This window comes from Elephantulus edwardii, unplaced genomic scaffold, assembly GCF_000299155.1.
Source record: "Elephantulus edwardii isolate Elephantulus edwardi_28Jun2011 unplaced genomic scaffold, EleEdw1.0 scaffold00006, whole genome shotgun sequence".
NCBI classification, from domain to species: domain Eukaryota; kingdom Metazoa; phylum Chordata; class Mammalia; order Macroscelidea; family Macroscelididae; genus Elephantulus; species Elephantulus edwardii.
Window position 1 is genome coordinate 34,682,152 of NW_006399756.1, and position 26,704 is coordinate 34,708,855.

Below are 26,704 nucleotides of genomic sequence, written 5' to 3' on the forward strand. Positions count from 1 at the left end.
GGGTTGGGATGGGAGAAAAGTGCAACAATGAATGAATGAGGGGAAAAAAAGAAATATCTGTAGATATGTCTTCAGTGACTAGGTATCTGCATGGTATTCCTGTATTTACATGTACATTTAGGCACTTCATGAAGTCCTGGTGGCATAAGGTATAGGGAATTGTGCTGCTAATCTAAAAGCAGCACTTCTCTGGTGGTTCAAATCCACCAAGGGCTGAGAGGGTGTTTATAACTTCAAAAAACACCACTGCAGGGTTCCAACTCGTTGTATAAGTGAGTGAGTGAGTGAGTGATTGATACCTAGTTTCATGCTCACACTCAACCATGTGTAGTCTTGGACTCATTCTTTGGTCTCTGTGGACTTAGTTGACATGTTTTAAATGTCCCGTTCTTTACTACTACCTTCTTTCTACTCTTCTCAGCCAAATGATTTGCTTTGGTCATAAACTATACTTAATGTACCAGGATGGGAGTGTCAGAGACAGTGCAATTGGCACAGGACAGAGCAGAGTTTAGGGCTGTTGTACATAGGGTTGCTATGAGTCGCAAGCGACTGGACGTCACATAACAACAACAAAACACCTACATTTGGTGCCACTTTTCCCACCACCAAAAATAACAAGGATCTGTTATCTAAAGCATGCCCCCTACCACCATGTCCTCCAGTGTCCTGACAAATGGGACGCCATGTGCTTACTCTTTGAGTACCATGCAGAGGCATTTCACTGACCCCAAAACACTTAGTGCTACAGCTATTCATCCTTCCTCTCTTCCTTCTTCACTTCACGGCAACCCTGCACCACCTTTTAGTTTTCATCTAAATGAAAACCTTAAGCAAAAATTCTCATAAAGAGTATCTCTGAGGATTTTTGTTATATGCTAGTTTGAGAGAAATTGATTTCCACCCAGTGTAAAACCTACTGCTGTGAAGTTGTATCCAACACGTAGGGTTTCTGAGTTGATGCATTTTTATGAGGCAGCCCATCTTTCTCCATCAGAGTGCTGGTGGATTAGAACTACTAACCTTTTGTTGACATACTTTACTACTACATCAACAAGGCGCCTTAAATCCTGTGCTGATTCTCAAAACATCTGAAACTGCCTCCAAAGTTAAACAGAGTCTAAAAGAGAGAAATTGACAAATCCAAAGGCCTGAACAAGCCTGTAAGCAGCTGTTAAGACCCTGTGGTCACCAAGCTACCTGGTAGCAAGTGCAGAAGGTGAAACAGCAACTCCGCCTGTCCTGTGGTCTAGTAAGAGGAAAAACCCAATGAAGCCCCAGTGCATTCTCTGAAGAGATCAGTGTTTTCTGCTTCAGAATTTAAAGACCAACTTACACTATTGGTCCTAGAAAGGATTTTCTACAGTTTTCTAGACCTTTTAAAAGTGGGGAAGATTTTGTTAAAATTTTCAGCACCAAAGAGAATTATCTTTTTAATTTTGTGTGAGTTTGCTTACAAAGTTCTTATACATTGTTTCATGCTATTCCTCATTCACATTGTGTTTTATACAATCATTTCCATATATTATGATTTATTTATTATGTTTTACAAACTTTTACTTATTATGTTTTATAGAATTAATGACCATTGGGCCTAACCCATCATTACCCTGTCATAATTATCCTTGACTTTGGACAAGATCCTTGAATACATACTTTCACGCAAACATTTTATTAATTGAGTCTCAGGGTGGTAAGTTTCGAGGTATTATTGTAGGTATTAATTCAAGGTGTTGGGAGTAGAAGGCAAGGGACAATCTACATGTTGTAGTGGGAGAGTGTGAGCCGTGCCGTCTACGTTGTCTGCTTTGATGTTTCCTTCAAGGGCAGCTTTGAATCTGCTGAAGTAGTTGGACTTCGGTCTAGCCATGGTGCTCGTATTCTGGGTAGTGCACTGTGGAAGCGGCTGCTGTGGTTTGAATTGTCCATGATGTTCATGTCAATCAGCACCAGCATAATTAGCCTGTAGAATAAATGATATTCCAATAGGGACCTCTGTTGGCTGAGTGACAAGAAGCTGCACTGCTATTCCGAAGGCATGCAGTTCGAGGCCACCAGCTGCCTTGCGGGAGAAGAATGGACAATCACTTCCTGTGCGATTAACTGCCTCTGAAAACCCACTGGAGGGTCAGCTATGGATTGGTTACGACTCTATGGTACATAACACTAACAACAACAACAACAGTTGACTTCTCAAAATGATTTTAGCTGCTGTTAGCCATCAAAGGTGACTGACTAAACAGATGGAGCTGCTGGAAGGGACGGTTTATAGAGTCCACCTGGATGCCAGGAACAGTGTTAATTGCTGTGCTGTTAGGATCACTCCCATTTATGTTGACTGCACTTGCTGGAAGAATGATTAGTAGGTTAAATAGTTACTTTGTTCTTCACTACTATTCTCATTGTGGAAGTTAGGCTTTCTCGCTGTGGAAAAAACAAGAATACTTAAGAGTGAAAGGGAAATAGGAGGTGAGGAGAACAAAGGAAGAAAGAAATAAAGGAGAGAATATATGGAGAGCAGAGAGATCTTTATTTTCCTGAGATTGTATGATACGTGATACAAGTAAAAACTTTATACCCTGCTATTTTTTTTTACTTAATGCAGTGTGATAAACTTTCATCCCTGTCACTTTAAAACCTTTGAAAAGAATCTTCATAGTATTTTTTCCATCAGGTAACCAACCATGTGCATTATCTTTGTCTCCATTTCAAATATTTATTTTCCTCCTTAACAGAGATTCTGGAAGTAGAATCCTATGGCAAAAGGTAGAACACTCTAAAGGCTTTTTTAGTCTCTGTACATGGTCACGTGGCTTTCCAGAAAGGTTTTATGAGTTTGTGTTTTCTTCAACACTGAATAAGAGTGCCTGCCTTCCCTCACCTTCAAACAGCACACAGAGGATACTTTGCCTAATGTGGGAAAAAGTGAAAGAGCATTATGGTATTTTTATCTATATTTTTATGATGATTAGTAAAAATAAATGATAGTTCATTTTGAAAAGGACAGTTTGAGTTATTTTGTGAAATGCCTACTTAACTGGCATTTGGATGCTTTCTTGAGAGAGTTCTGATGTGTTGTATGGTTAGGGAATTAATCTCTTGTCATATTTATTTAAGATTTTTAACTTGCTTATTTACCATTAATTATACTTGGTGAAAGGTTTCTTGAGATATGATTAAGATGTTACACAATTCATCAGTTTAAAGCATACAAGTTAAAAGCCTTTAGTATATTTGTGAATTTGTGCAACCATCATCACAATAAATTTTAGCACGTTTTCATTACCTCATAAGAAGGCATATGTGGGGGGGGGTTTCCATTTTCTTTTAGAAGGCATATATGTTTTATTTTAAAGATATATTTACCTACAACCAGGAGAAGATAACGTAGATGAATGGGATCTTCTAAGACTCAAATCCCTATGCACATCCAAAAACTTCTCCAATAGGGTAAAAAGGGAAGCCACTGACTGGGGAAAAGTATTCGGCAATAACATATCAGATAAGGGACTTATATCCAGAATTTATTAAATACTTGAGCACCACAACAAGATAAACGTAAATAATCCAATAGAAAAATGGGCACAGGATATGAACAGGCACTTCACCAAAGACGACATTCAGGTGGCTAACAAGCACATGAAGAAATGCTTAAAATCCCTAGCCCTAAGAGAGATGCAAATTAAAACAACTATGAGATATCATCTCACTCCAGTCAAAATAGCAAAATTTAACAGAACAGCAAGCAACAAATGCTGGTGAGGTTGTGGAGAAACTGGAACCCTGATTCACTGTTGGTGGGAGTGTAAAATGGTGCAACCCCTGTGGAAAGCAGTATGGCGCTTTCTCAAAAAGTTGCAAATAGAGATACCGTTTGACCCAGCAATTCCACTACTGGGAATATAACCTGAAGAGACCATAGCTGACATCCAAGCAGATATATGCACACCCATGTTTATTGCAGCTTTGTTCACAATAGCAAGGAGTTGGAAACAACCTAAGTGCCCATCAACAAATGAATGGCTAGAGAAGCTGTGGTATATTCACACAATGAAATACTATGCTGCATTGAAAAACAAGGAACTCATGCAATATTATTAAAAATGGTTGACTCTGGAGAACATTATGCTGAGTGAAATATCCCGGTCACAAAAGGACAAATATTACATGATGCCACTGTTGTAGAATGGGACTAACCTCGGGGTTGGGGAGAGACTGAGTAAGATGGGTTCAATAATGTATACTGCACTGAAACAGAGAAGGGAGGAAACTGTTTAAAAGAGATATGTGACTAGGTATTTCTGTCATCACAGGAGTCTAGAGCGATGGCTACATGGTGGAGTGGACCTGGGGGAGGGTTTGTAAAACAATGAAAGAATCTTTTCTTTTACTTTTCCATAATTTTTGACTCATGTACTTATAACCTGTTAGTCAAATTTGTGTCTTCTAGGTTGCAACACCCCCAAGATACATCTTCAAGGATATGAACATGTACGGCTAAGCACAATTAATAAGAGTGCATCTAAATTCCAAAATCAATGTCCATAATAGTCTATGTATTTCCTACTGCCAAAGGGGCCCTTTAGAGTAGTGAGAGAAGATCTTCACCCTGAAACCCACAGCGTCCCTTTTCAGCGGGAAGTAGCTAAGAGAATACACCATCCCCTTTTTCTTATGAATCAGGGTGAAGTCTCTCTCAGGGAGGAGTGATAGGGAATGGCAAAGGACACACTGACAAAGGAGATTAATCAGAACTGACTTTGACAGGCACTGTGGCAATTGGACAATTAGAACAGACATTCGGATGACGGGGGAAGAAGAACGAACTGGGGAGGAGGGTAGAGAGAATGGTGCAGCAATGAAGGAATGAAAACCCAAAATCCCTGTAAATGTTCATTAAAACTAATAAAATTTAATAATAATAAAAAAGATATATTTAAATATATGTTACTGTGATCTGAGTGGAAGTTTGCAAAGCATATTGGTTTTTCATTAAGTCGTTTATGAAAATTTTGTTTCATAACTTTAATTACAATATTCACAATTTAATTGCACTTTCCCTCTTTCTTCCCAGCAATTCTCATCTAAATTAATCCTCCTTCAGAACTTAAATGTTGGGCAGATGTTGAATGTGGTTGATGGTCTAAGGAGTGAAGAAACCCTGTATATTTTAGTCATTGAATGTGCTTCTTTTCGTCCCCTCCACCCCGTCTCCAGTCCTCTAATTTACTTTATGTCACTATAGATTTGACTATTAGTTGTATCATATAAGTCAAATGATATACTATACTGTCTTTAATGTCTGGCTTTTTTCACTTAACATTTTCGAGATTCATCCACAGTGTAGTATTTATCAACATTTCATTCCTTTTCATTTGCTAAATAATATTCCATTGTATGGAGATAATACATATAGTTTATCTGTTCAGCAGTTGACAGATATTTTGAGTTTATCTATCTTTTGGCTATTATGAATAATCCTGCTATAAATTTTGGACTTTGGTTTTGGTTTGCTGTTTTTACTAAAATTTTAAATTCATGTCATTGAGTCTACAGTTTGTTTAGATTTCCTTCATTGTTTAATATGAACAAACCAGTGATAAAATATTCACTCATTTTTTTCATTTTTTCATATATTTTTTGTCATTTAAATCTAAATTTTATTTTTGTATGTATGAGATTTAGGAGGAATCTAAATAGTCTCTCCCTTTTCACCTTTGTTATCTCTTTTTTTTTCTTCCCCCTTTTTTTTATTATTATCCATTTCAATGACCATCTACAGAGATTTTGGAATTCCATTCCTTCATTGTTGCACTTTTCTCCCCGACCTTTGTTCTGTTATAACTAGTATTTTTCCAGCACTATTTGCTGAATTATCTTTCTTGCCAACCTTTCTTTATTTTGCCCTGATTATTAATATTTTCTCACATACCAAGTTTTTATATAAATGAAACTTTATTTGTAAACTACCTATCTATTATAATAAATTAGCTTTCTCTGTCAATCTTGGTCTATAATCTTACAATCTTTTTTATAATCTTAATGTAAAATAAGACTATCTTAGTAAATAAAACTTTTTCTACATAAATTTATTGGAAGGAGGAGTGGCATCCACTTCCATAATAGCTTGCTTCCGGAAACCCTATGATCCTGGAGAGAGGATGAAATGCACCCAAGCGTTGAGGACTCTCCTTCATAGGGTCGCTATGAGTCGCCTGCGACACGACAGCATTTAACAACAACAACAACATAAATTTAAATTGAATATTATATAAAAAATTCTGTGCCAATAAATTCATTGAAAAGAGGAGTCTGTGGCTTGTACTCTTAATTTTTTTTTAAAAAATCTGATAATTCCACCCTTCCCATCCCCCCAGCTATTGATTTCGTCAGAGTTCCACTTATTTTGGGCAATTATAATGTATATTTTTCTGTACAAATGATGTTTAAAACTTCTGTCTGTTTCCTTTTTTTGTTCTTTCAACTTTGCTATCTTAATTTTTTAATTGTGATTTTAATGAAAGTTTACAGAAAAGTTGGATTTTCGTTCATTCATTGTTGCACATTTTTCTCCCTACCCATCCCATCAGTTCATCTTAAAAAAATTCTTTAACAGTGGTGTTATGGAATATTTGTCCTTTTGTCACTGAGATGTTTCACTCAGTCGAATGTTGACCAGAGTCACCCATGTTGTGTAAATTTTTAAGAGTTTCTGGTTTTTCAGAACTGTGTAATATTCTGTTGTGTGAATATACTGTAGTTTTTCTATCCATTCATTTATTGATAGGTACTTGGGTTCCTTCCATCTCTTTGCTATTGTGAATAAAGCCACAGTAAACAAGGGTGTGCATCTATCTGTTTGGGTGGCAGCTCTGGTCTCTTTAGGGTATATTCCTAGTAGTAGAATTGCTGGGTCCAATGGTCTATTTCCAACTTTTTGCTAAAGCACCAGATCACCTTTCATGGTAGTTACACCATTTTACTGCCACCAGCAGTGAATAAGGGTACCAATCTCTTCACAACCTCACCCGCATTTGTTGTGTGCTACTCTATTGAATTTTGCTGTTGTTACTAGGGTGAGATAATATCTCATAGTTGTTTTTATCAGTCTGTTTCTATAGCTTTTTCCACAGCCATAGTTAACATTTTTTTCTCAGTTGGCTTTATATTTTCTTATTCCCCCCCCCCCCTAGTTATATTCATTAGAGCTTTGTCTCTTTGGTCAACAGACTAATGGGTCAATAATTTTGGAGAAATAACAGAGTTTTCAAAAAAGATTTTTCTCTTTTTGAAGCAGTGTTGTACTGTTCTGTGGGTTTATGTCAAAGAAATAACATTTGTCTAATAAATTAGAATAGGTAAGGTGGTGTCTATTACTTCTGTCACTTGTTGTTGTTCTGTGCCATCAACTTAGATAGTTGATCCTCCAGGAGGTTTTCAGAGGTGGTAAATCGTGCAGGAGGACATTGTCCATCTTTCTCCTGAAGAGCAGCTGGTGGATTTGAAACATGTAACTTCAAGTTGGCAGTGCGGTGCCTCATATCTAAGCTGCCACAGCTCTGTTCTGCCACTAAGGATCTCTAGACAGTTCAGGAGCAAGAAATGCCTGGGGAGAATAGTTCTGATTAAGTGTTTAAGTTGCTGAGGTTGTTTTCTCATTCAGGAAGAACCTTGGAAATGAGAGAATGGGATGTCCAGGTACTCAGTATTAAGAAACTAAAACTAGATGTGACATTCTGTAATTATGAAGAAGAATAGTAATTATGTCTGGTTTTGTTTATTGGTCTTGATTTTGTGGTCTCCCCTGTTGGGTGAGGGGAGGTCCTTGAGTGTCATGTCTCATCTGGAGCTCTGTCCACCGAGCTTTGTGTGCTCTGGGCATTTTGATAGTTGTCTCAAGGAGAGAAGATTGTAGAAAGGGTGGTGGCTATTGAAGACAGAAGAATTGATGTGGCTTAGAGAGTAGAGAGATTGGGAGACTATTGTAGTGAACCTTTGCAAGGGATAGTTAGCACTGAGTGAGGAGCAGCCAGTAAAATGAGAAGGAAAGTAGAACTAATGCGTGTTGATGCCCAGCTAAGAACAGTGTTAACTTCACGCCACTCCAAGAGTCTTTTGCTCCATCTCTTAGCCCTAGATTCTGCTGCATGCATGCCGTGCAAACAAGGTCAGCACCCCACCTTATCTTCTGTAGTAGTCAGTCTTGGGAGAGTTCATGGAGGGAGCAACAGCAGCAGAAGTAGTTGCCCCATGAAAGTAGTGCCCATTTCAGTGTGAGACAAGGCCTTAGTCTGAGGCTATATGTAGGACTTCTAAGCTGCATGGCTGAATAAGTACTGGGCTGAGTAAGAAGATTTTTGGGGTGCATACCTTACAGTGATAAGAGCAGAATGCTTCAGCTTCCCAGCCTATTCCTCAGTATTCATGGTTATGAGAATACATCTTTTCCCCAGGATCTGAGCTCTAGGTGTCAGCTCACAGTCGTGGCTTTCTAGGGGGTCCTCATCTGCCACCTCAGCATTCTAACCTCCAGACCTGACTTGCCACCAGCTCTGTAGGAGGTCAGCTCTCCTCTGGAGGCCAGCTTGCAGGAGTCAGTCAAGCAACCCATACTTCTCATACGACCTCCCTCCCCCTTTTTTTTTAATTGAAAATTTAATGGAAGTTCACAGAGACTTTGGATTTCCATTCATTCATTGTTGCACATTTTCTTCCCTGCCCACCCCTCCCCCTAGTTGGTTTTTCTCTTTGAAAAGTAAAATACATACATACATACATTCATTCATTATTATACAGTCCCCCAGTCCACTCCGCCATGAAACTTTCGTTCTAGACTCTTGTCATGAAAATAATACCTAATTATACATTCCTTTCAAACAGTTCTCTCCCTCATCTGTTTCAGTGCAGTATACATCATTTATTCCCTCTTTTCTTAGATTCCCCCTGACCTCGATTTCAGTCCTGTTTTATAACAGTGGCACTATGCAGTATTTGTCTTTTTGTGACTGAGATACTTTACTCAGCATAATGTCCTCCAGGGTCACCCATTTTGTATATTTCATAAGTTCCTTGTTTTTCAGTGCAACATAGTATTCCATTATGTGAATATACCACAGCTTCTCTATCCATTCGTTTGCTGATGGGCACTTGGGTTGTTCCCAGCTCTTTGCTATTGTGAACAGAGCCGCAGTGAACATGGGTGTGCATATATCTGCTTGGGTGGCAATGAAGGTTTCTTTAGGGTATATTCCCAGTAGTGGAATTGCTAGGTCAAATGGTATTTCTATTTCCAGATTTTTTGAGAAAGCACCACACTGCCTTCCATAGTGGTTGCACCGTTTTACATTCCCACACTTTTAAAAGATTGTGAGCTTTCTAAAGTACTTCTCCCCAGTGTTTGATGCATTTGACTGATTTCCTAAATGACTTAGGAATAAACAAGAGAACATTCTAGAAAAAGGCTTGGTTGATGGTTTCCTCTCCTCTTATTCATCTTAACGGTTTTTCAGGTCCTGCCTTAATTTGAAGATCTGATGAAAGTTTTGGACTATCTCTTCAAAAGAGAAGGGATGTACATGTGTGTGTGATACTCCCCCCCCTTGCATACAGCCTCTTGCCCAACCCTATACATCCATAATCTTATTTAAGAATCCTCGCCTTTGACCTCTGTTGACATTCATTTATAGTATCTTAGCATCATATCATCCTGAGCCATTCTCCTGCTCACCAGTTCTAAATCTGTACATGCTCAAGTCTTTCCATAGTATAAGTTGGCCATTTATGGAACCTAGTTAGAGTGATTTTTGGTTTGTTAAGAATGACTGCATTTCACTGTTACTTCCAGAGGGAGTGTTCTCCCCACCCCTGGACAGCACAGGTTTACCTTGAGATTCAGAATGACAGTCCCACTTGAAATAGACAGTCCCACTGTGGTGAAGGGGTCTCTTTTCTTCACAACCACCAACGCTAGCCCCAAGGGTGAACTAGAAGGAAAGTTTCTGGAAGTCTATTGATTGAGATTAGCCTTGCCAGCCTCAGACTGCAGTCGGCCTCTGGTATTTTGACCTTTCTCTCCAGCAGTCAGGCTCCTGCTGCCCACCTTCCCTTGTGGCCTGTGCACAGTGGCTGACTTTTACGCAGCAGATCCTCTTTCATGATTTCCCAAGGTGCTCCCTTCAACTTATTATTTGTTTGACATTCAAACTCATTTCCTATTTGGTAACATTTGGGGCTTTCACTGGGAGAAACATGTCTCCCAGTTCTCTTTGCTTCTGTTCTCATGCAGTGGTGTCCTCTTTTCCATAGATTCTGGCTGTGATTCAGTTACTGACACAGAGACTGAGGACGAGAAGGTCCCTCCCTGCCCGAAGCAGCACAACCTGCCACTGGAGAATTCACCTGGGAACCTGATGGTGGTGCAGCCAGACCGTATCCGCTGTGGGGTAAGCCTTCTAAGGGCCTGGGGAAAAAAATCACCAGAACATGGACTGTTCAGTGAGTGCACTTATTGCAATGGGGGGAGTGGGATTCTCTTGTTGCATCTATTTGAATATAATCACAACCTTTTCTTGGGATTTCCTCTGCACCTTTCTTTTCCGTACCTAGACTCTGGAATACCATTACCTCAAATATTTTATGTGGTTCCCTTAAGTCAGAGAGATGAGTCCAGGAATGTTTATGTCATTAATCTAAGATTTCTCAGGCCCCCCAAAATGAGAGTATATGGGAGTCCTGCAGACATCAGCATTACCCAATTACTTATGTCAGTGCTGGGTCTGTCCCCTCTAACCTTTCCTACTTCCCTAGCGCTGTGAGGAAGTTAGTCACCCTGAGAGATTACTTCCCTGTCAGTTGGCTGCTGGCCTGACCATAGTTGAGTGCCTTCAAGTGTGGCTCAAAGTTACTGACCAATACTGTGTTAAAGGTATTAGATGAATGCACATGTAAGCCGTGAGAGAAGGCGTATATGTTAACAGGTGATTTGAATGATGTAACACTATCAATTAAATACCACTGGAGTATTTATTGGTTCTCTTCCCCCATTATATTTTCTTTCCTGATGAGAAATGTGTGGTGTTTTTATGAATTCAGAGCAGCAATATGCTTCTTTCATGGATAGAAGTCTTTCTTTGAGTTTATAAGAGAAGTTTGGGCTCCTTGAGTGAGACGTGTGGAGGCCTCTGGGATGGGAAGCCCTGGCTTACTTGAATTCAGAGTGGTTTACTGCAGCCTGAGGCTACGAAGGGACTGCCTCTGTGAGGGTTGTAAATTACTGCTTTGGACTGGGTTTGACCCATAGACATGTTTGATTTGGACTACACAGTGTTTTGCAAATGAGACATAGTTATCTGTGTTTCTTGCTTATTGTAAGTCAGAATCTAGTCATATCTAGTCTGAGGCTGAGGCTGGAAAATGCTTTAGATGGAACATACATTCTCCAATCTGCTGGTTCCCACTAGTCCCTTTTCCTAATACCGTACTCAGCAGTTCACTCCATTCCTTACTGGCTATGCTACTTCCTGCCTTCTCCATCCCTCTCCTCCACAGATGAGGTTATTGAATGTCTGTTTGTGGATGAGAAGCTCTGGAACCCAAGACTGAGTCAAGGGACTCACATCTCTCTCCGACTTTTTAGGCTTTCTCTCCTTTGCCCTCCTCCCTGGCTTCCCTCTAACCTAGGGTTCCCCTATTGCCTGTACTGGGTCGGTGGAAAACATAAGGAGGAATTTGGAAGAGTGCTGTATAATGAGGGGATAACAACTAATGCGACAAAACAAAATGTGTATAGAATGTTGATGGGAGATTACTTTGCAAACTTTCAGCCAAACCACAGTAAAATATGAAAAAAGTGAACTAAATTGGGAAGAGCTGGTGTTCTTGTAATCCTGTAGACTCTGGCTCTAACGTGCAGGCCTGGGTAGGATCTGGAATATGGCATTTTTAACAAGCTTTCCCCAGGAAAGGCCAATTGCTGCTGGTCCCTTGTGCTCTGAAGAGCAAAGCCAGTCTATGGTGAAGAGCTTTTTTAAAGAATTATCAATTCTGCCATATATCAATGAGTTTTAAAAAATGTAACAAAAAAGAACTGCTATAAAAATTAAATTTTAAAAACAAAAAGATAAACACCACTTTCTTTTGTTATTTTTAGGTTCGACTCCACTTTGTTGCTTATAAAGGTTTAGAAATGGTTACTCTCACTTTTTTAAAAATTTTTTTTTCACCCGACCCTACACTTCCAAAACCTACTCTCACTTTTGATAATCTATTTCACTGGGACCCACCGGGAACAGTTCATGAGGCAGCCCTGATCTGTCTACCTCACGGTGCCGTGGAGCACACCTGTGGGTTTTGTGCCCTCAGGCCCAGCACCTTATTAATAGGGAGCCCAGGAGAGTGAAGGGACTGACCAGTCTCCCATTCTAGGCAGAAACCACGGTCTACATTATTGTGAAATGCAAGTTGGATGAGAGAGTGACACCGGAAGTGGAGTTTTCTCCTGAAGATTCCCACTCAATCCGGGTGGAAGCCAAGCTGGAGAATGAGTACACCGTTGCTGTGAAGGCCCCCAGTAAGTGGCTCATCTGTCCCTGGAAATCACTCTTGCCTTCTCTTCCTCTTTCCTGTCTTCTTTATTCAGCAGCTGAGAAAAGTGATGCCAAGATTTGAGCCCGATTGTCATGTTCTACTGAAGTGAAAAGGAAGTTGCAAAAATGGCTGTCTGTGGTGGAAAAGAACATGGCATGAATTTTTTTTCCAATTGTAAAGTTAATACATTAATATGCCTTTAAAAATTATTGTGATCGTGTATGTGAATATTTTCTCACTTCATAAGCAGTCTTTTAAAGTGATGCCTAATGGTTGTAAGGTAATTTCCATTGTATCAGTGGACAGTAATTTACCTTACCAGTTCCTTGTGTTGGAACTGTGTCTTATATTCATAGTTTTTTAAAGTTTCAGTTGAATAGTCTCCTCTTTACTTTTTCATTTCCTTATTATTATATGTGTATGTAATTTTTAATGTCTTTATTTGTAAAATGTATAAATAATAAGGATCTCTGTGCAAAGTTTGGCTGGTTTTGTATGTGTGTGTGTGTGTGTGTATTAGAATATATAATCCCTCAAAATGGAATCCCTGAAAATGGTGATCATTTTCAAAGTCCTTGAAAAACAGAGCTTCATTTTTTAAAAATTTATTTATTTTTCATTTCAATGCAGAGCTTCATTTTTTTCCTCAAACTATAGAAAATGTCAAGCATATTTCCTACCCATCACCAGTACTAAGCATATAATTTTGAATATTTTTCCTAATTTGATAATTTTTTTAAAGTAGTTCATTATTTTAATTTGCATTTCTTTGTTTACTAGTGAGGTTGACTATTTTTCCATGTTCTCTACTTGTCGCATTTCCTCTTTTATGAATCGAATCTTTGTGGTTGGTATATTTTTAAATTTTCTTTTCCCCTCAAAACCCCTTCCTGTGCTGCAGAATCCTGCTCCAGGCTGAGTACGTAGTAATGACAGCACCAGAGCAAGTCAATCAATTCAGCAGTCCCAATGAGGCGGAAACACAAGTTGTGCTTCTGAGGATCCCTAGCCTTCTGGCCACCATTGAATTTCCCTTTATGTTTAGTGAGACACTGAACCTACAGTATTGCACAAAGCAGATAAAACTGCTTTGAAAATGAAATTGCAGAGCCAGAGAACTCATCGTACTCGCCATACACTAGTCCACTTACCTCACCCTCCCACTCTTCCCTTCCCTCCCCCCTTACCTTACTCTTCTGTCTCTCTTGTTCTGTTCAGATCTTTCTCCCTGCCCCTAATTAATTACGTCATCATTAAAATAGAGCTTGTGCACATATAAGCACTTTTCCTTGAGTCTCCCTTCTTTCTGGACACCTCAGGTTTTTTTTCTATAATCTGCATTTCCCAGGCCTTAATTATTTCTTTACATTTTTTTTTAATTCAAGTACCCCAAGAATCATAATTACATTTTAAAAAAAGTTATATAGACTACCTTTAAACTTTTTAGTTGTTTCTTAAGCATGACTATTTATGAAACCATGACTTTGATGGCCTATTTAACATGCTTCAATAAACCTAAATCTAAACAACAACTCTTGAAAGAAACGCTTTTCTGTCTACCACCTAAATTCCCCTCTTGGTCAGCAGCAGTCCATGCATAACATGTAGAGAAGCACCACAGACTATTGTGTCAGGGGGAAGCATGGCCTGATCAGAACTGTGGTTCACATGCCCTTGATTGCACCACATCTGTATTGATCACCCTAGAGGCCTCCCTTACCATTCCCTACATCCAATCAATTACCAACTCCAATTGACCTTGTCTTTATACCCCTCTGCCGTCCACTGCTTTTCTGGTTTAGGATCCCATCATTTGTCTAAAATGCTATTTCAGTAGATTCCTGACCCATGGCCTACTGGGCACCTCATTGTTATGCTATCATTTCTTCCTTTCAGACCTTTCGTCGGGAAATGTTTCTCTGAAGGTATATTGCAGAGACTTGGTGTGTGAAACCACCATCAGTTATTACACTGACATGGAAGAAATTGGCAATTTATTGTCCAGTGCCTCGAACCCTGTGGAATTCATGTGCCAAGTAAGGATGCTGAAGGGAAACTTGAGGTTTCTAGGCATATCGTTCCTGCTCGAGGCGCTCTGGTGGTGTAGTGGGTTAAGCACCAGGCTCCTTACTGAAAGATTAGGGTTTCGATTCACTAGCATGGAATTCTTCCATGGGAGAAGGACGAGGCAGGCTGTTTCTGTAAAGATTTATAGCCTGTGAAACACTGTGGGGAGCTTCTCCTGGGTCCAGTGGGGTAGCTACAAGTCAGAATTGACTCAGTGGTTGTATGCTTGGTTTTGGTTTCCGTTTCTGCTCATTGATCATCAGCCTGAGCAATAATGGATGAATTGCAGGCTTGTCTTTGCCTTTTTCATTCAGGCCTTCAAAATTGTGCCCTACAACACAGAAACCCTGGACAAACTGCTAACAGAGTCCCTAAAGAACAACATCCCTGCCAGTGGACTGCATCTGTTTGGAATCAGCCAGTTGGAAGAAGAAGATATGATGACAAGTAAGCCAGCAGTTAAACCTTAGGAAACCCAGCAAATTCTAGCATCTAGTCATCTAGGCACAGACTTTCTGCTGGTCCTAGCTCTATTGCTCATCCTTTCAGAAGGATTCATTCGCCACCAGGTCACCAGAGAATCTTCTAAAATGCAAATATATTGGTAGTTTATCTCTTTGCTTAAAGCCCTCTGTGGTTCCTCCTTGCCTTCTAGATAAAGTGAAAACTCGGTAAACCTGTTTGCAAGCCCTTGCCAGAGTCCCTGTGCTGCATTTCTGGCCTTATCTCTTCCTGCATCCTCTCTTGGTGGCTCTGCTTTCTTCTCTGGAAGGTGTGACTGTCTTTTCCATCTCGTGAAAGTGCAGCTCTGTCTCTTGCTCCTTGACTCATCCTCCTTCCCTTCCCTGGTTGTCCTTCATTTATCTGGCTAAACCCTCCTCACCTCCTTCTAGCAACTTGTTGTTGTTATGTACTGTCACGTTGGAACTGACTCATAGCTGATCTTCAAGTGGATTTCAGAGGCACTTAACAGCACAGGAGCACAGGAGATGATTGCCCATCTTTTGGCTGGTGGATTTGAACATTAGGCAGTGCGTTCTCAGAACTTTGAGTAGGTTTTCCCCTTGCTTCCCCCTGCTCCCAGTCCCAGCACTTGGGTGTCCCCTGTCCTAGCACTCTCCCGCCTGGTCTGTCTGCTTTATGATGCTATCAGCTCGATTGAGAGCTGGGATTGAGCCTGACATTCTGGCTCATGGCAGACTCTGAACAAATAAGTGTTTAATGAGGGGCTTCCTCTTGTTCATATGTGATGTGCTAGGAACTGAGAGAGGTCAAGTGCACTGAACAAGATGCCTGTTACGAGGCTTCGGTGGACATGCTGTTCCTTCATGCTCAATTGTACTGCACAGATGGTTCCCAAGCCTGTGGGGATGATTCGCTTCATTCCATCTTTCCATAACCCAAGTATGAGGCTTCATTCCCTTCTAGTCCTCCTCCTCTTGGGGAATGGGAGTGAAGCCTAATCTTTCTTGTTGCTTCTCCCCATTTTTCTACTATTGAATGTTACTGTATTATTTCTAGAAGTTACTGATAATCTCAGCTGTTGTATTTGGAACTCAGGAGAGAGCATGTAATAGCCTAAAATCGTGGGGACCTGAAGACACTTTTATTCCCTTTATCATCTGTCCTGGTGAATAAAAAGCTGGGCTTGTCATATTGGGGGAGGGGGAATCATTGTTGGATTAGAAAGAAACTTTTATGGAGTGAAGGATATATTTCTGCCCCCCCCACCCCAAACTCCACAACATCAAAACCAAACTCAGTATTGTTGATTCCAATTCATACTCTCCATTGGGATTCTGAGACTATAAATCTTTAAGAGAGGAGACTACCTTCCCATTGCTGCTTTAACAAAGATATAACAAGTGGGTGACTTAAACAAACAAAAATGTAGTCCCTTACAGTTTATGAGGTTAACAGTCAAAATTCAGGGTGTCAGCTCTAAGGGAAAGTCTCATCTCTAAGTTCTAGAAGGTCCTTGTTTACGTAGCATCTGGAGGCTGGTATGCCTTGGAGGTCTTCATGTCTCATGATTTTCCCTAATATCATGGAGCTTCAGAGATCTGAGTCCAGAAGATTCCATTCCTGGCAACTCTTTCTTAATGGTACTGAGGCCTCCCCTTCTTTTCTCAGTTTCCTCCTATTTTCTTTCTAGTGAGATAAGAGATGATACTTCCCTTATATATATCAGGGCTGTGATGAAATTAAGGGATATTGTGTTCCATCCTTATTCCTTTTACAACTATTTGGTTTATCATATTGTGGGATCATTACATATTTTCCACATTATATCGTTACATTCATGTGTTCAGGGGGCGAGGGGGCACCAGTCAATCCCTGACACTGGCCATCTGTCTCTGTCACCCGGTGAATTCAAACCACCAGCTTTTCAGTAAACAGTCCAGCATGTCACCTAACACACTATGCCACCAGGGTTCCTTACTGTACAACACAGATATATCTATTAATTTCTTGGTTGAATTTGATTTGCTTTAGCTATGTATTAGAAGGGAGGGGACCGTGGTGATCCAGTGATTCTTGAGAATTCTTTATTCTTAACAGACATGCCCATCCTCTCCCAAAGACTGATGAATGCTATCAAAATCTTCACTTGTTACTTTGAGGTAGTATGTAAATACTGTTTTCACTCAAAGGTAAGGCCTATAAGAAGACTAAGTAACATATCCAGAGTCATTTAGCACATTTTTATGAAATTGGAGAGATGGGACTTCTCTCCTTTTAAAAAGCCTAAACCAAGAATTTTAGTGTTCAGAAATTTGCAGAGAAGGTCAGCCTGATTCTTGTTGGTCTTTGTGGATGTTATTAAGGAGTTGTTGGGTTGGTTTTAAAATCAGCATATTTTTAATTTAATTGTTTCTTTGTCTTTATTGGGATTATTTCCCAATAATGAAGAATATGAATGATTCTATTTGCTAATTAATTAAAATATCAACTCTTCTGTCATGTAGATGTGAACTTCATTGGTACCACTAAGGAACTGTGAAATCGTTGGTTGACCAGTCAACAAGGAACATAGGTTCCATGCTATGCTTAAACAGCTTTGCCTGTGCAGACAAAGAATCTGTCCATTTAGTTTGCTTTGGCAATTTTCCTTTTAGATCAGAGAGATGAGGAGCTGCCCACCTTGTTGCATTTTGCTGCAAAATATGGCCTGAAGAACCTTACTGCCTTATTGCTCACCTGCCCAGGAGCCCTTCAGGCATACAGTGTGGCCAACAAGCATGGCCACTACCCCAACACCATTGCTGAGAAACATGGCTTCAGGGACCTGCGGCAGTTCATCGACGAATACGTGGTAAGGTCAAGTTTGGAGTGGTCCCAGACCTGGAAACGCACAGGGTGGTTCTAGATGTGCCTTTTCACCAAAGATACGATCACATTTCACCTACTCGATGTCCTCGTGTGCCTCTTCCAGTCACCAGCAGGATGTGTGGGGTTAAGAGATGAACCCTGGCATCCAGTGGACCTGGGTTTAGTTTTCTGCACCAATGCTTTTTTAGTCATGTGACTTCCATAAATAGTCACTTATCCTGTGTCTCAGTTTTCTATATGCAGAAAAGAGTAATTGTTTTAATGATAGAGTTATCTTGTTGTTGTTGTTGCATATGTCAAGTTGGAACCGACCCATAGCAGACCCTGCCGTGGGTTTTCAGAGGTGGTTAATCACACAGGAGGAGATTGTTCATCCTTCTTCTGTGGAGCAGCTGGTGGCCTCGAAACGTGTGCCTTCGGGATTGCAGCACAGCTTCTTGCCACAAGGTCACCAAGATCTCTAGGGTTATCTATCTTAGGGATTAAAAAAAATTATAGGGATAAAAAAATTATAAAATACATAAAACATTTCAGACTACCTTCCAAGAATTTATCAAGATGTTTATAGAATGAATGTGCTGTCTCCCAGACCCATCAGCTCTTCAAAGGTATAATTATGATGAAAATGAGGATTTTTTTGCGTTCATGCTGCAATGAGGATTATGAAATAACAGAGTTTCTTACCAGGAAAGGTTGTAGATACCTCAGAAAAGCCAGACCTTCAGCTGCATAGCCACCTGCAGGCAGAAGGACAGAGAGGCAGCCTTTCTGAATTTAGGGAGTGTCACTAAAAATACTCTCCAAGCCCATTGGGTCACAGGTAAAGTTAAGGGGAGGGGGGAACCTGCTGGTAGCACCTGGGAGACTGGTGGCTCTGGAATACCTCTGAATACCCACACGTGAGAGCACCTGACTGCAGCCCCTTTAGCTCGTTGTGTCCCTTTGTGCCTCATCAGTTTGTTCTCTTGTGTCATCTGTTCCTTGCTGAGGAACCGTTAAGAGTTTAGGTGAAAAGTCAAAAGCTAAGTTGCTTTAGGGTTTTTTTAAAATTATTATTTCAGTGAAGGTTTTATAGATCACGTTGGTTTTTTACACAATCATTCGTAGACATTTGTTTTATAATATTAAAGCACATTGGTTAATTACTAATCTTAATGTCTAATCAATGCTTTATTGTGTATTTCCTTTCCCTTCATTCAGTTTACCTGTTTGTTAAAATGAACAAAGCCAATCCAGTTCAATTTACTACTGCCTTCACCTCGACAACATGCACGAACTTAGCTCCAATATGTCCCTACCCCTTTCCTATCCTTGTAACATTATTATCATGCATGTTACATATTTAAGACCATTAATTATTGGTTTAAAGAAATGCTTTAAAAACAGAGTGAAAGGATTGAAAATTATTTTCTTCTAAACTAAGATTATGACCCCTTAAGTAAGGCACTTTAGCATTTCTCGCTTTTGTTTTCTCATCTATAAGCTAAGGAATATTTGATGTTTCTCAAGCAGTGGTAGAAAAGTTGATGTGAGATAATGGAGGCGCTGATACCTAACCTCAAGAGAAAACTTTTCATTTTTTATCTCAAGTCACTGGTGTCTCCTGAGTATATTGTGTATCTTAGTGTTACGGGAACATGCCAAGATTAACACCACCACCACTACTGCCCATTTCCAAATTTCCCCAGCACCCTTAACAAAAGCTCGGTGATGGATGCATAGCATGATGGATGTAAAATATCACTGAACTGTATGTGTGAAAAAATATTGACACGGCAAAGGCTTTGTTATATTTTTTATCACAGTAAAATTTTTAAAAAGACATAGAGCCTGGCCTTGAGGAACTTCTAGCTTGATGGGGAATGCTAACATGCACAAACAAATGCAATTTTGGCCTACCCAAAGGGGTTTTTCTCCCCCTCCACAAGCTTGTTGTTGGGGCCTAACTGTACTCAGAAGGCCAGACGGCTTAGTGCATGTGAGTCTTGTCTTCTCTTCCAGGAAACTGTAGACATGTTGAAAAGTCACATAAAGGAGGAACTGATGCAGGGGGAGGAGGAGGCTGATGCCGTGTATGAGTCCATGGCCCACCTCTCCACAGACCTGCTCATGAAATGCTCCCTGAACCCCGGCTGTGATGAGGAACTCTATGAGTCCATGGCTGCCTTCGCCCCGGCTACCTCTGAGGACCTGTGTAAGTAGCACAACCCAGTCTGTTTGCATCTTTGTGCTGACGAGCAGCTGTTTTTTAAATTCTGTGCTATGGGGGGAAGTCCCTGCTTACCCCCGGCCTTACCCCAGAGCAACGAAGATCCTGTTTTACACAAGCTTAGATCTATGACAAACAGAATCCTTCTCCCAACTTCCTCTGCTTTGGCCGCCACTGCCTTGTAAGAGCTTAATCAAGCATCTGGAGACTAGAATTGAAGGCGTTGCCTTGTAATCTGAGACTCTGAATCTGTGGCTCTCAATCCTGCCAGTCCCAGTATCTGCATTTTATGTAACACTTCATTTGTGTTCCTGACACAAGAGTCATGCTTAAAATATAGCTCTTCTATGTGTAAAATTTCAAACAACCAAATAAGATGCTCTAATTGAGCTATAAGAGACACAAGAAGAGAAGAACTGCTCAGGCATGCTAGTGCATGAAGGGATAATGAAAAGAGATGCAGATCCTATGTGAGGGGCAGTGTATACAAACTTTGTAGGTAAACCAGTGTAAAATTTTAAAAAAATAAAGAATTGCAAGAAATAAAAAAGAAAAAATATGTATAAATTGTTGAATGAGAAACTAATGTGTTCTGTAAACTTGAACCTAAATCACAGTTTTTTTTAAAAGAGAGAGATGCAGACATTTATCAGGTTCACTGTCAATATCATGGCTTCAAATTGACTCATGCACAACTATTGTGTCAGTGGCTTAAATACCACAGTGGTGTTTGGTATCAGGGCTTGGATTTTCCTAAGCCACCCCTTCACAGTGTCATCTTCATCTTCCTACCTATTGGATTCCTGGAAAACTGAGTATCTATTAAAGCGATGAAAAAGACAAGTTATATTTATACATAGATGCTAGGTTCAGAAAATTACAAGTAACATTTATTTGTTGAGTTTAAGTGACCTGAACTTATTGGATTAATGTAAGTCAGTTTTTCTCAAAATACTTGTATCTCTCAGGCGTAGTTTTATGTTGTAATTTGCTTAAAACGTTTTGCCCATTTTGGGTTCTCTTAAATTGCCTTTTATTTTCCTAATTGCAAAACCAATACATTTTTTAAAAAAAAAGAACTTGAAGGTATGTAGAAATGCATAACTGAGTTGGTAAAAGCTCCCTTGAACCTCACACAACCACTCAAGATAGCACTGGTCACAATCTGTGGAAATGCTTGTCCATATCACCCCTTGAATCTTCTGATATTGTATGTAAAGTGTTCGACACGCACACATGCACACGTAGAAACATGTATGAGATGCATCAGAAACAATTTTTAAACCTTTATCTAAGTTTAGCAAGATTTTTGAAATTCTGGGAGCTGGAAACACATGATAGATAGTGTAGGATACCTCCCATTCTTTCTTTCCTCTTTTCCCACTAAATGTCAGTAGTGTCACAACCTAGAGATCCTTGTAGATTTTCACAACACCCCCTAGAGGGCAGTGCTGACCTCCTTTGAGAACCTCTGGTCTCCGCGAGGTTGGATTTCAGTGAGCATGCTGAGGTGGAAGCAGGAGGAACAAACCACGGACCCTCTAAGAGCCTTATTAATGTGTTAGCCTTACTTGCTATCAAATGCTAAACCTTCTGAAGCACCGCCTAAGGTTGAGCGCCTTTTCCCCCAGGTCCAGTTAATGGATTCAAGGAGACAAGATAAATATCCGTCAGCATATCAGCTTTATTGATGCAGGCTTCTCTAGAAACAAGATGGATTGAGTATTTTCATCTATCAGCCTGAAAAGAAGCCATGATCCCTGGGTCCCTGGAAAGCAGTTATGACTTATTCTTGAGTCATGGACGGAAAAGCAGGCCCTGAGGGGGTATCTTGAAGCAGGAGGTGCAAGGAGGACACAGGGCCAGAGAAAATCCCAGCCACTAGCAGAGTGTTTGACACTGTAATCCCAGTGCCTGAAAAATGAGGTCCTGTTAGGGAACACACAGGGAGCTCTGGAGGCCTGTTGGTAAGGAATTGCACTGGCAACACAGAGGTATACAGTTCAAATCCACCAGCAGCTCTGTGGGAGAAACATGGGCAATTCTTCTCATACTATAAACTGCCTCTAGAAAACCTGCTGGACACAATGGAATACTATACAGCACGTAGGAGCAATGATTTTGTGAATATTTTACCTAAATTGGGAAGGACTGGAGAGCATTATGCTGAATGAACTCAGTTCCACAAGGACAAATATTGTATAAAACTGTTATTGTAGAATGGATATAAGGATCTAGGAGGGCTGGGAAAGGGTGGAAGCAGAGGGATGAGGATATGCAGGGAGACTGGGGGATTAGTCATAGGGCTGTACAATTTGATGGGTTGGGGGAGTGAAGGGAATTGAAAGCGTCTGTTCTCTAAAACAATGTATTCAAATTTTGTAAATTAACTAGTATAAAATAAAAAAAAGAGAGAGAAAACCTGCTGGAGGATCACCATGAGTCAGTTCCAGATCGACAGCACACACAATGTTAGGCATTTGCTAGGCCCTTTGGAAAACCTAGCACCTACTGCCAGCAGGTGAATTCTGACGTACAGCAACTCTAGAACAACAGAGTAGAAATGCCCCTGTGGTTTCCAAGCCTGGAAATCTTTATGGAAACACCTGCATTCATTTTTCTCCAGTGGAGTGACTGCGTGGATTCAAACCCCTGACCTTTCTGTTAGCAGCTGACTCCCTTAATCACTGCATCACTCAGGCTGCTAAAAGGGGGGGAAAACCAAAAGCCAGACTCACACCTATTGAGTTGATTCCAGCTCTTGTCAGTCCTCCATCAGGTCTCTGAGGCTGTAAATCTCAATAGGAAGAGGTTGCCTTATCTTTCGCCCTCAGAGTGGCGAGTGGATTTGAACTGCTGACCTTTCAATTATCAGTGCTTGAACTATGATGCCACCAAGGCTCCTTGAAAGGGTACTCATGTGGGAATATAGAGAACATGCCCCATCATTTCTGTCCTGTATCCTTCTTAAGGGCAATTGAACAAGGAAAGGCTCTCCACTTTACTGACAGTTTATTGTTGACACAGAGCCTCAACACCCTTGCCTTCTGAGTGTTCCAGTGCATCTCTGACCACACTGGGAGAAAATCAAGAGGGATGCTAAAGCCACACATCCCGTTGACTCCTTGGCTGCTGCTCCTCTTACAGAGGAAGCAATGAGGTTCACCAGCACTTCACAAGACAGCAGGTGCTACAGAGTTAGCCTGTTTGTGGATAGTAGCAACTTGTGAAGTCAAACAGAGTCATAGAGTTGTGGTTACTATGGGTAGAAGGTCATCAGGAGGTGACCTGTAGACTTCAACTGCTTTTTGAAGGGAGAAGAGAAACACTCTATTTTTCACTTACTGCATAATAGGACGTGGATTGGCACAGCGACTGCAAGACTGGACTTGAATAAAGCAGAGATTGTAAGGGTGTCACAAGTTAGGTCCAAGTGTCAATTGGTTCTTCACATAGGGATGCTGTGGGTCATAGTCACGTGGACAGCACCTGACAGCAACATGGATATAAATGTTATGACTCTAGATACAGTTTGGCTGTGGTTCTGTCTCTGTGGTTTTTGGGTTTAATCTTGAAAATGACAATTTACCAACTGGCGTAGAACAAAGGAGTCACTAGTATTTTGCAACAAGTGATTCTCTATATGAGAAGAAAGTGTAATTCACAAAGTGGGACAGAGGACAGACTAACTAGTAAATCTAAGATGCTTAGTTGTAGCTCCCTGAGTAGTTACATTGTAGTTCTGGTTAATATGCTTGGATTTTAAACAAAAGGTTGGGAATTTGTATATGTGCAGAAGCACCCTGGAGGAAGGTTCTAAACATCTACTTCCAAAATTCCAGCCATTGATGAGGACGTGAATAAACACTTCACCAGAGACAGTCAAATGGCTAACAAGCACATGAAGAAATAAAGTGAACATGAGCTAGAGAAACGCAATTCAAAACAACAGTGAGATACAACACTAGCCATGTAACACAGCAACAGTAGCCATGTTCAATAAAACAGGAAAGAATAAATGCTGATGAAGAGGTGGAGAGATTGGGACTCTCATACACTATTGGTGGAGAATGTAAAATGATTCTATAGCAACTACTATAGAAAACAATTGGTGCTTTCTTAGAAAGTTGAGAATAGAAATAGCGTTTGCCATTTGACTCAGCAATTCTACTACTAGGTATATATCCCAAAGAAATAAGAGCTTCATCCATACATACACCTCCCTCACCCATGATTATTGCAGTACAACCTAAGTGTCCATCAGTGGATGATTGACTAAAGAAACTGTGGTACATTCACAAAATGAAGTATCACCAAAAATAGATATACAATTTGCACAGCATGGATGAGTTTAGAACAGATTATGTCACATGACATAAGTCAGTCACAAGAGAAGAGGTATGGTATGGTATAAGATCACTATTACAAATAGCTAAGGGCGTACGCCAGGGATGCATCCTATCTCCATACCTTTTCAACCTATATGCAGAACAGATTATCCGGAAGGCTGGGCTCTATGAGGAGAAATGTGGGGTCAGGATTGGTGGACGATTTATCAACAATCTGCGTTATGCAGATGACACAACCCTACTTGCTGAAAATGAAGAGGACCTGAAGCACCTGCTGCAGAGTGTCAAGGACTGCAGCCTACAATATGGATTGAGGCTCAATGTCAAGAAGAGAAAGATTCTCACCACTGGACCAATTGGCAGCATCAGGATGGATGGTGAAGGGATTGAGATTGTACACAGCTTTAGTTTGCTTGGCTCCATAGTCAACAGTCTTGGCATCAGCAGCCAGGAAATGAAAAGGCGCATTGCCATGGGAAAGTCTGCTGTTAGGGACCTCTCCAAAGTACTGAAGAGCAATGGTGTCTCTCTGGAGACTAAGGTGCGTCTGATACAGGCCATGGTCTTCGCAATCACTTATTATGCATCAGAGAGTTGGACAATGACCAGGGAGGATAGAAGAATTGATGCCTTTGAGCTGTGGTGCTGGAGAAGAGTATTGAGAATACCATGGACTGCTAGAAAAACAAACAGATTTGTCCTGGAAAGGGTTAAACTGCTGGCTCCTTGGAGGCAAGGATTCTGAGGCTCCGTCTAACATACTTTGGACATGTTGTGAGGAGAGACAGGTCCTTAGAGAGGGACATCATGCTTGGGAGGGTGGAGGGACAGTGCAGGAGAAGAAGGCCCTCTATGAGGTGGTTTGATTCAGTGACTGGGACAATTGGGATGGGCGTGTCGGAGACAGTGCGATTGGCACAGGACAGAGCGGAGTTTAGGGCTGTTGTACATAGGGTCGCTATGAGTCGCAGGCAACTCGACGGCACGTAACAACAACAACAACAAGGAAAAGTTGGCACACAGATTATTGTTGTTGTGTGCTGTTGAATTAGAAACGACCCGTAGCTGACTCTCCAGAAGATTTTCAAAGGCAGTAAATTGCACAGGAGGAGATTGCCCATACTCTCACAGAGCAGCTGGTGGATTTGAACTGTGTACCTTTGAGATTACAGAGCAGCCTGGTAACCACTAGGCCCCCAGAGCCCTTATACACACAGATAGTTTCCATCTTGGAGGGTTAACAAGGATAGGAAGGGAGGAGGAGGGGCATAAAAAACAATAAATAGATAGGCTGAGTGAAGGGAAATGCAATACAAAATAAGCGATCAATTAAGCATAATAATTAATTACATTAACAGGGGTAATACTATAAAACATACCATCTATAAATGATTGTTTGAAAACCAGTATAATCTGTAAGCTTTCACTCAAATTAGAAAATAATAAAATAATGAAAAAATACAATTAGTTTATGGGAAATTGTAAAAACTAACCGTTGAGAACCTGGAGCACAGTTTTGCATTGATGAACATGGAGTCACCATAGATCAAAGTCAACTTATTAGCAATTGGGTGTTGGTTTTTCAGCTTATCATGGTAATAATTTAAAACTCCTTATAGCTCTTTTAAGTCTAAAAATTGCTTTTATCTCCGTTACTCCCATGGCCAGGCTTGGTCTTGGTAGGTAGAATTACTTCCATTTTTCAGGGGAGGAAACGAAGGCTCTGAGATCTAGTAACGTAAATACCGTCAAGGGAGACCTGGACTGGGAACCTGGGTCTTCAGTTTCCCAGTGTCCTGGGTCTTCAGTTTCCCAGTGTCTGCAGGAATCCACATCCCCAGGGAGCACAGTGCTCTCCTGACCCTTGTTTTAAGATCTTCATTAATTAGCCAGCTCTAGGAGGAACAGAATAATTGGTAAATGTTACGTAGCTGTGCTTATCAGTGTTCTCCCTTTGTTACCAATCAACCTTAGATGTTGAAAGTAAACCTATTCAGGAAGGTGGAATGTGTTTATTCACTTGTTCACTCATTCACTGGACGAACATTCGGTGCCAGGCTTTGGTCCAGCTCTTGACCTCCCACTCTCTCCCCTATTTGGGGGGTCACCTGACTTTATGGAACAACATTTGCTTCTTATCTGTAGTTCAGGAAAAGGCAGT

General features: G+C 40.6%; 1 protein-coding gene across 1 annotated transcript in view; it reads left to right on the forward strand.

Moving 5' to 3' along the window:
• The window catches only part of PIK3AP1 (phosphoinositide-3-kinase adaptor protein 1), a 153,063-nt gene that overhangs the window by 80,770 nt on the left and 45,589 nt on the right, over nucleotides 1–26,704 (forward strand). The window contains exons 3-8 of the mRNA XM_006880206.1: nucleotides 10,306–10,442; nucleotides 12,424–12,568; nucleotides 14,482–14,621; nucleotides 14,967–15,099; nucleotides 17,772–17,968; nucleotides 19,987–20,179. Coding sequence (XP_006880268.1) covers nucleotides 10,306–10,442; nucleotides 12,424–12,568; nucleotides 14,482–14,621; nucleotides 14,967–15,099; nucleotides 17,772–17,968; nucleotides 19,987–20,179 — 945 coding nt within the window. The remainder of the gene's footprint in view (nucleotides 1–10,305; nucleotides 10,443–12,423; nucleotides 12,569–14,481; nucleotides 14,622–14,966; nucleotides 15,100–17,771; nucleotides 17,969–19,986; nucleotides 20,180–26,704) is intronic.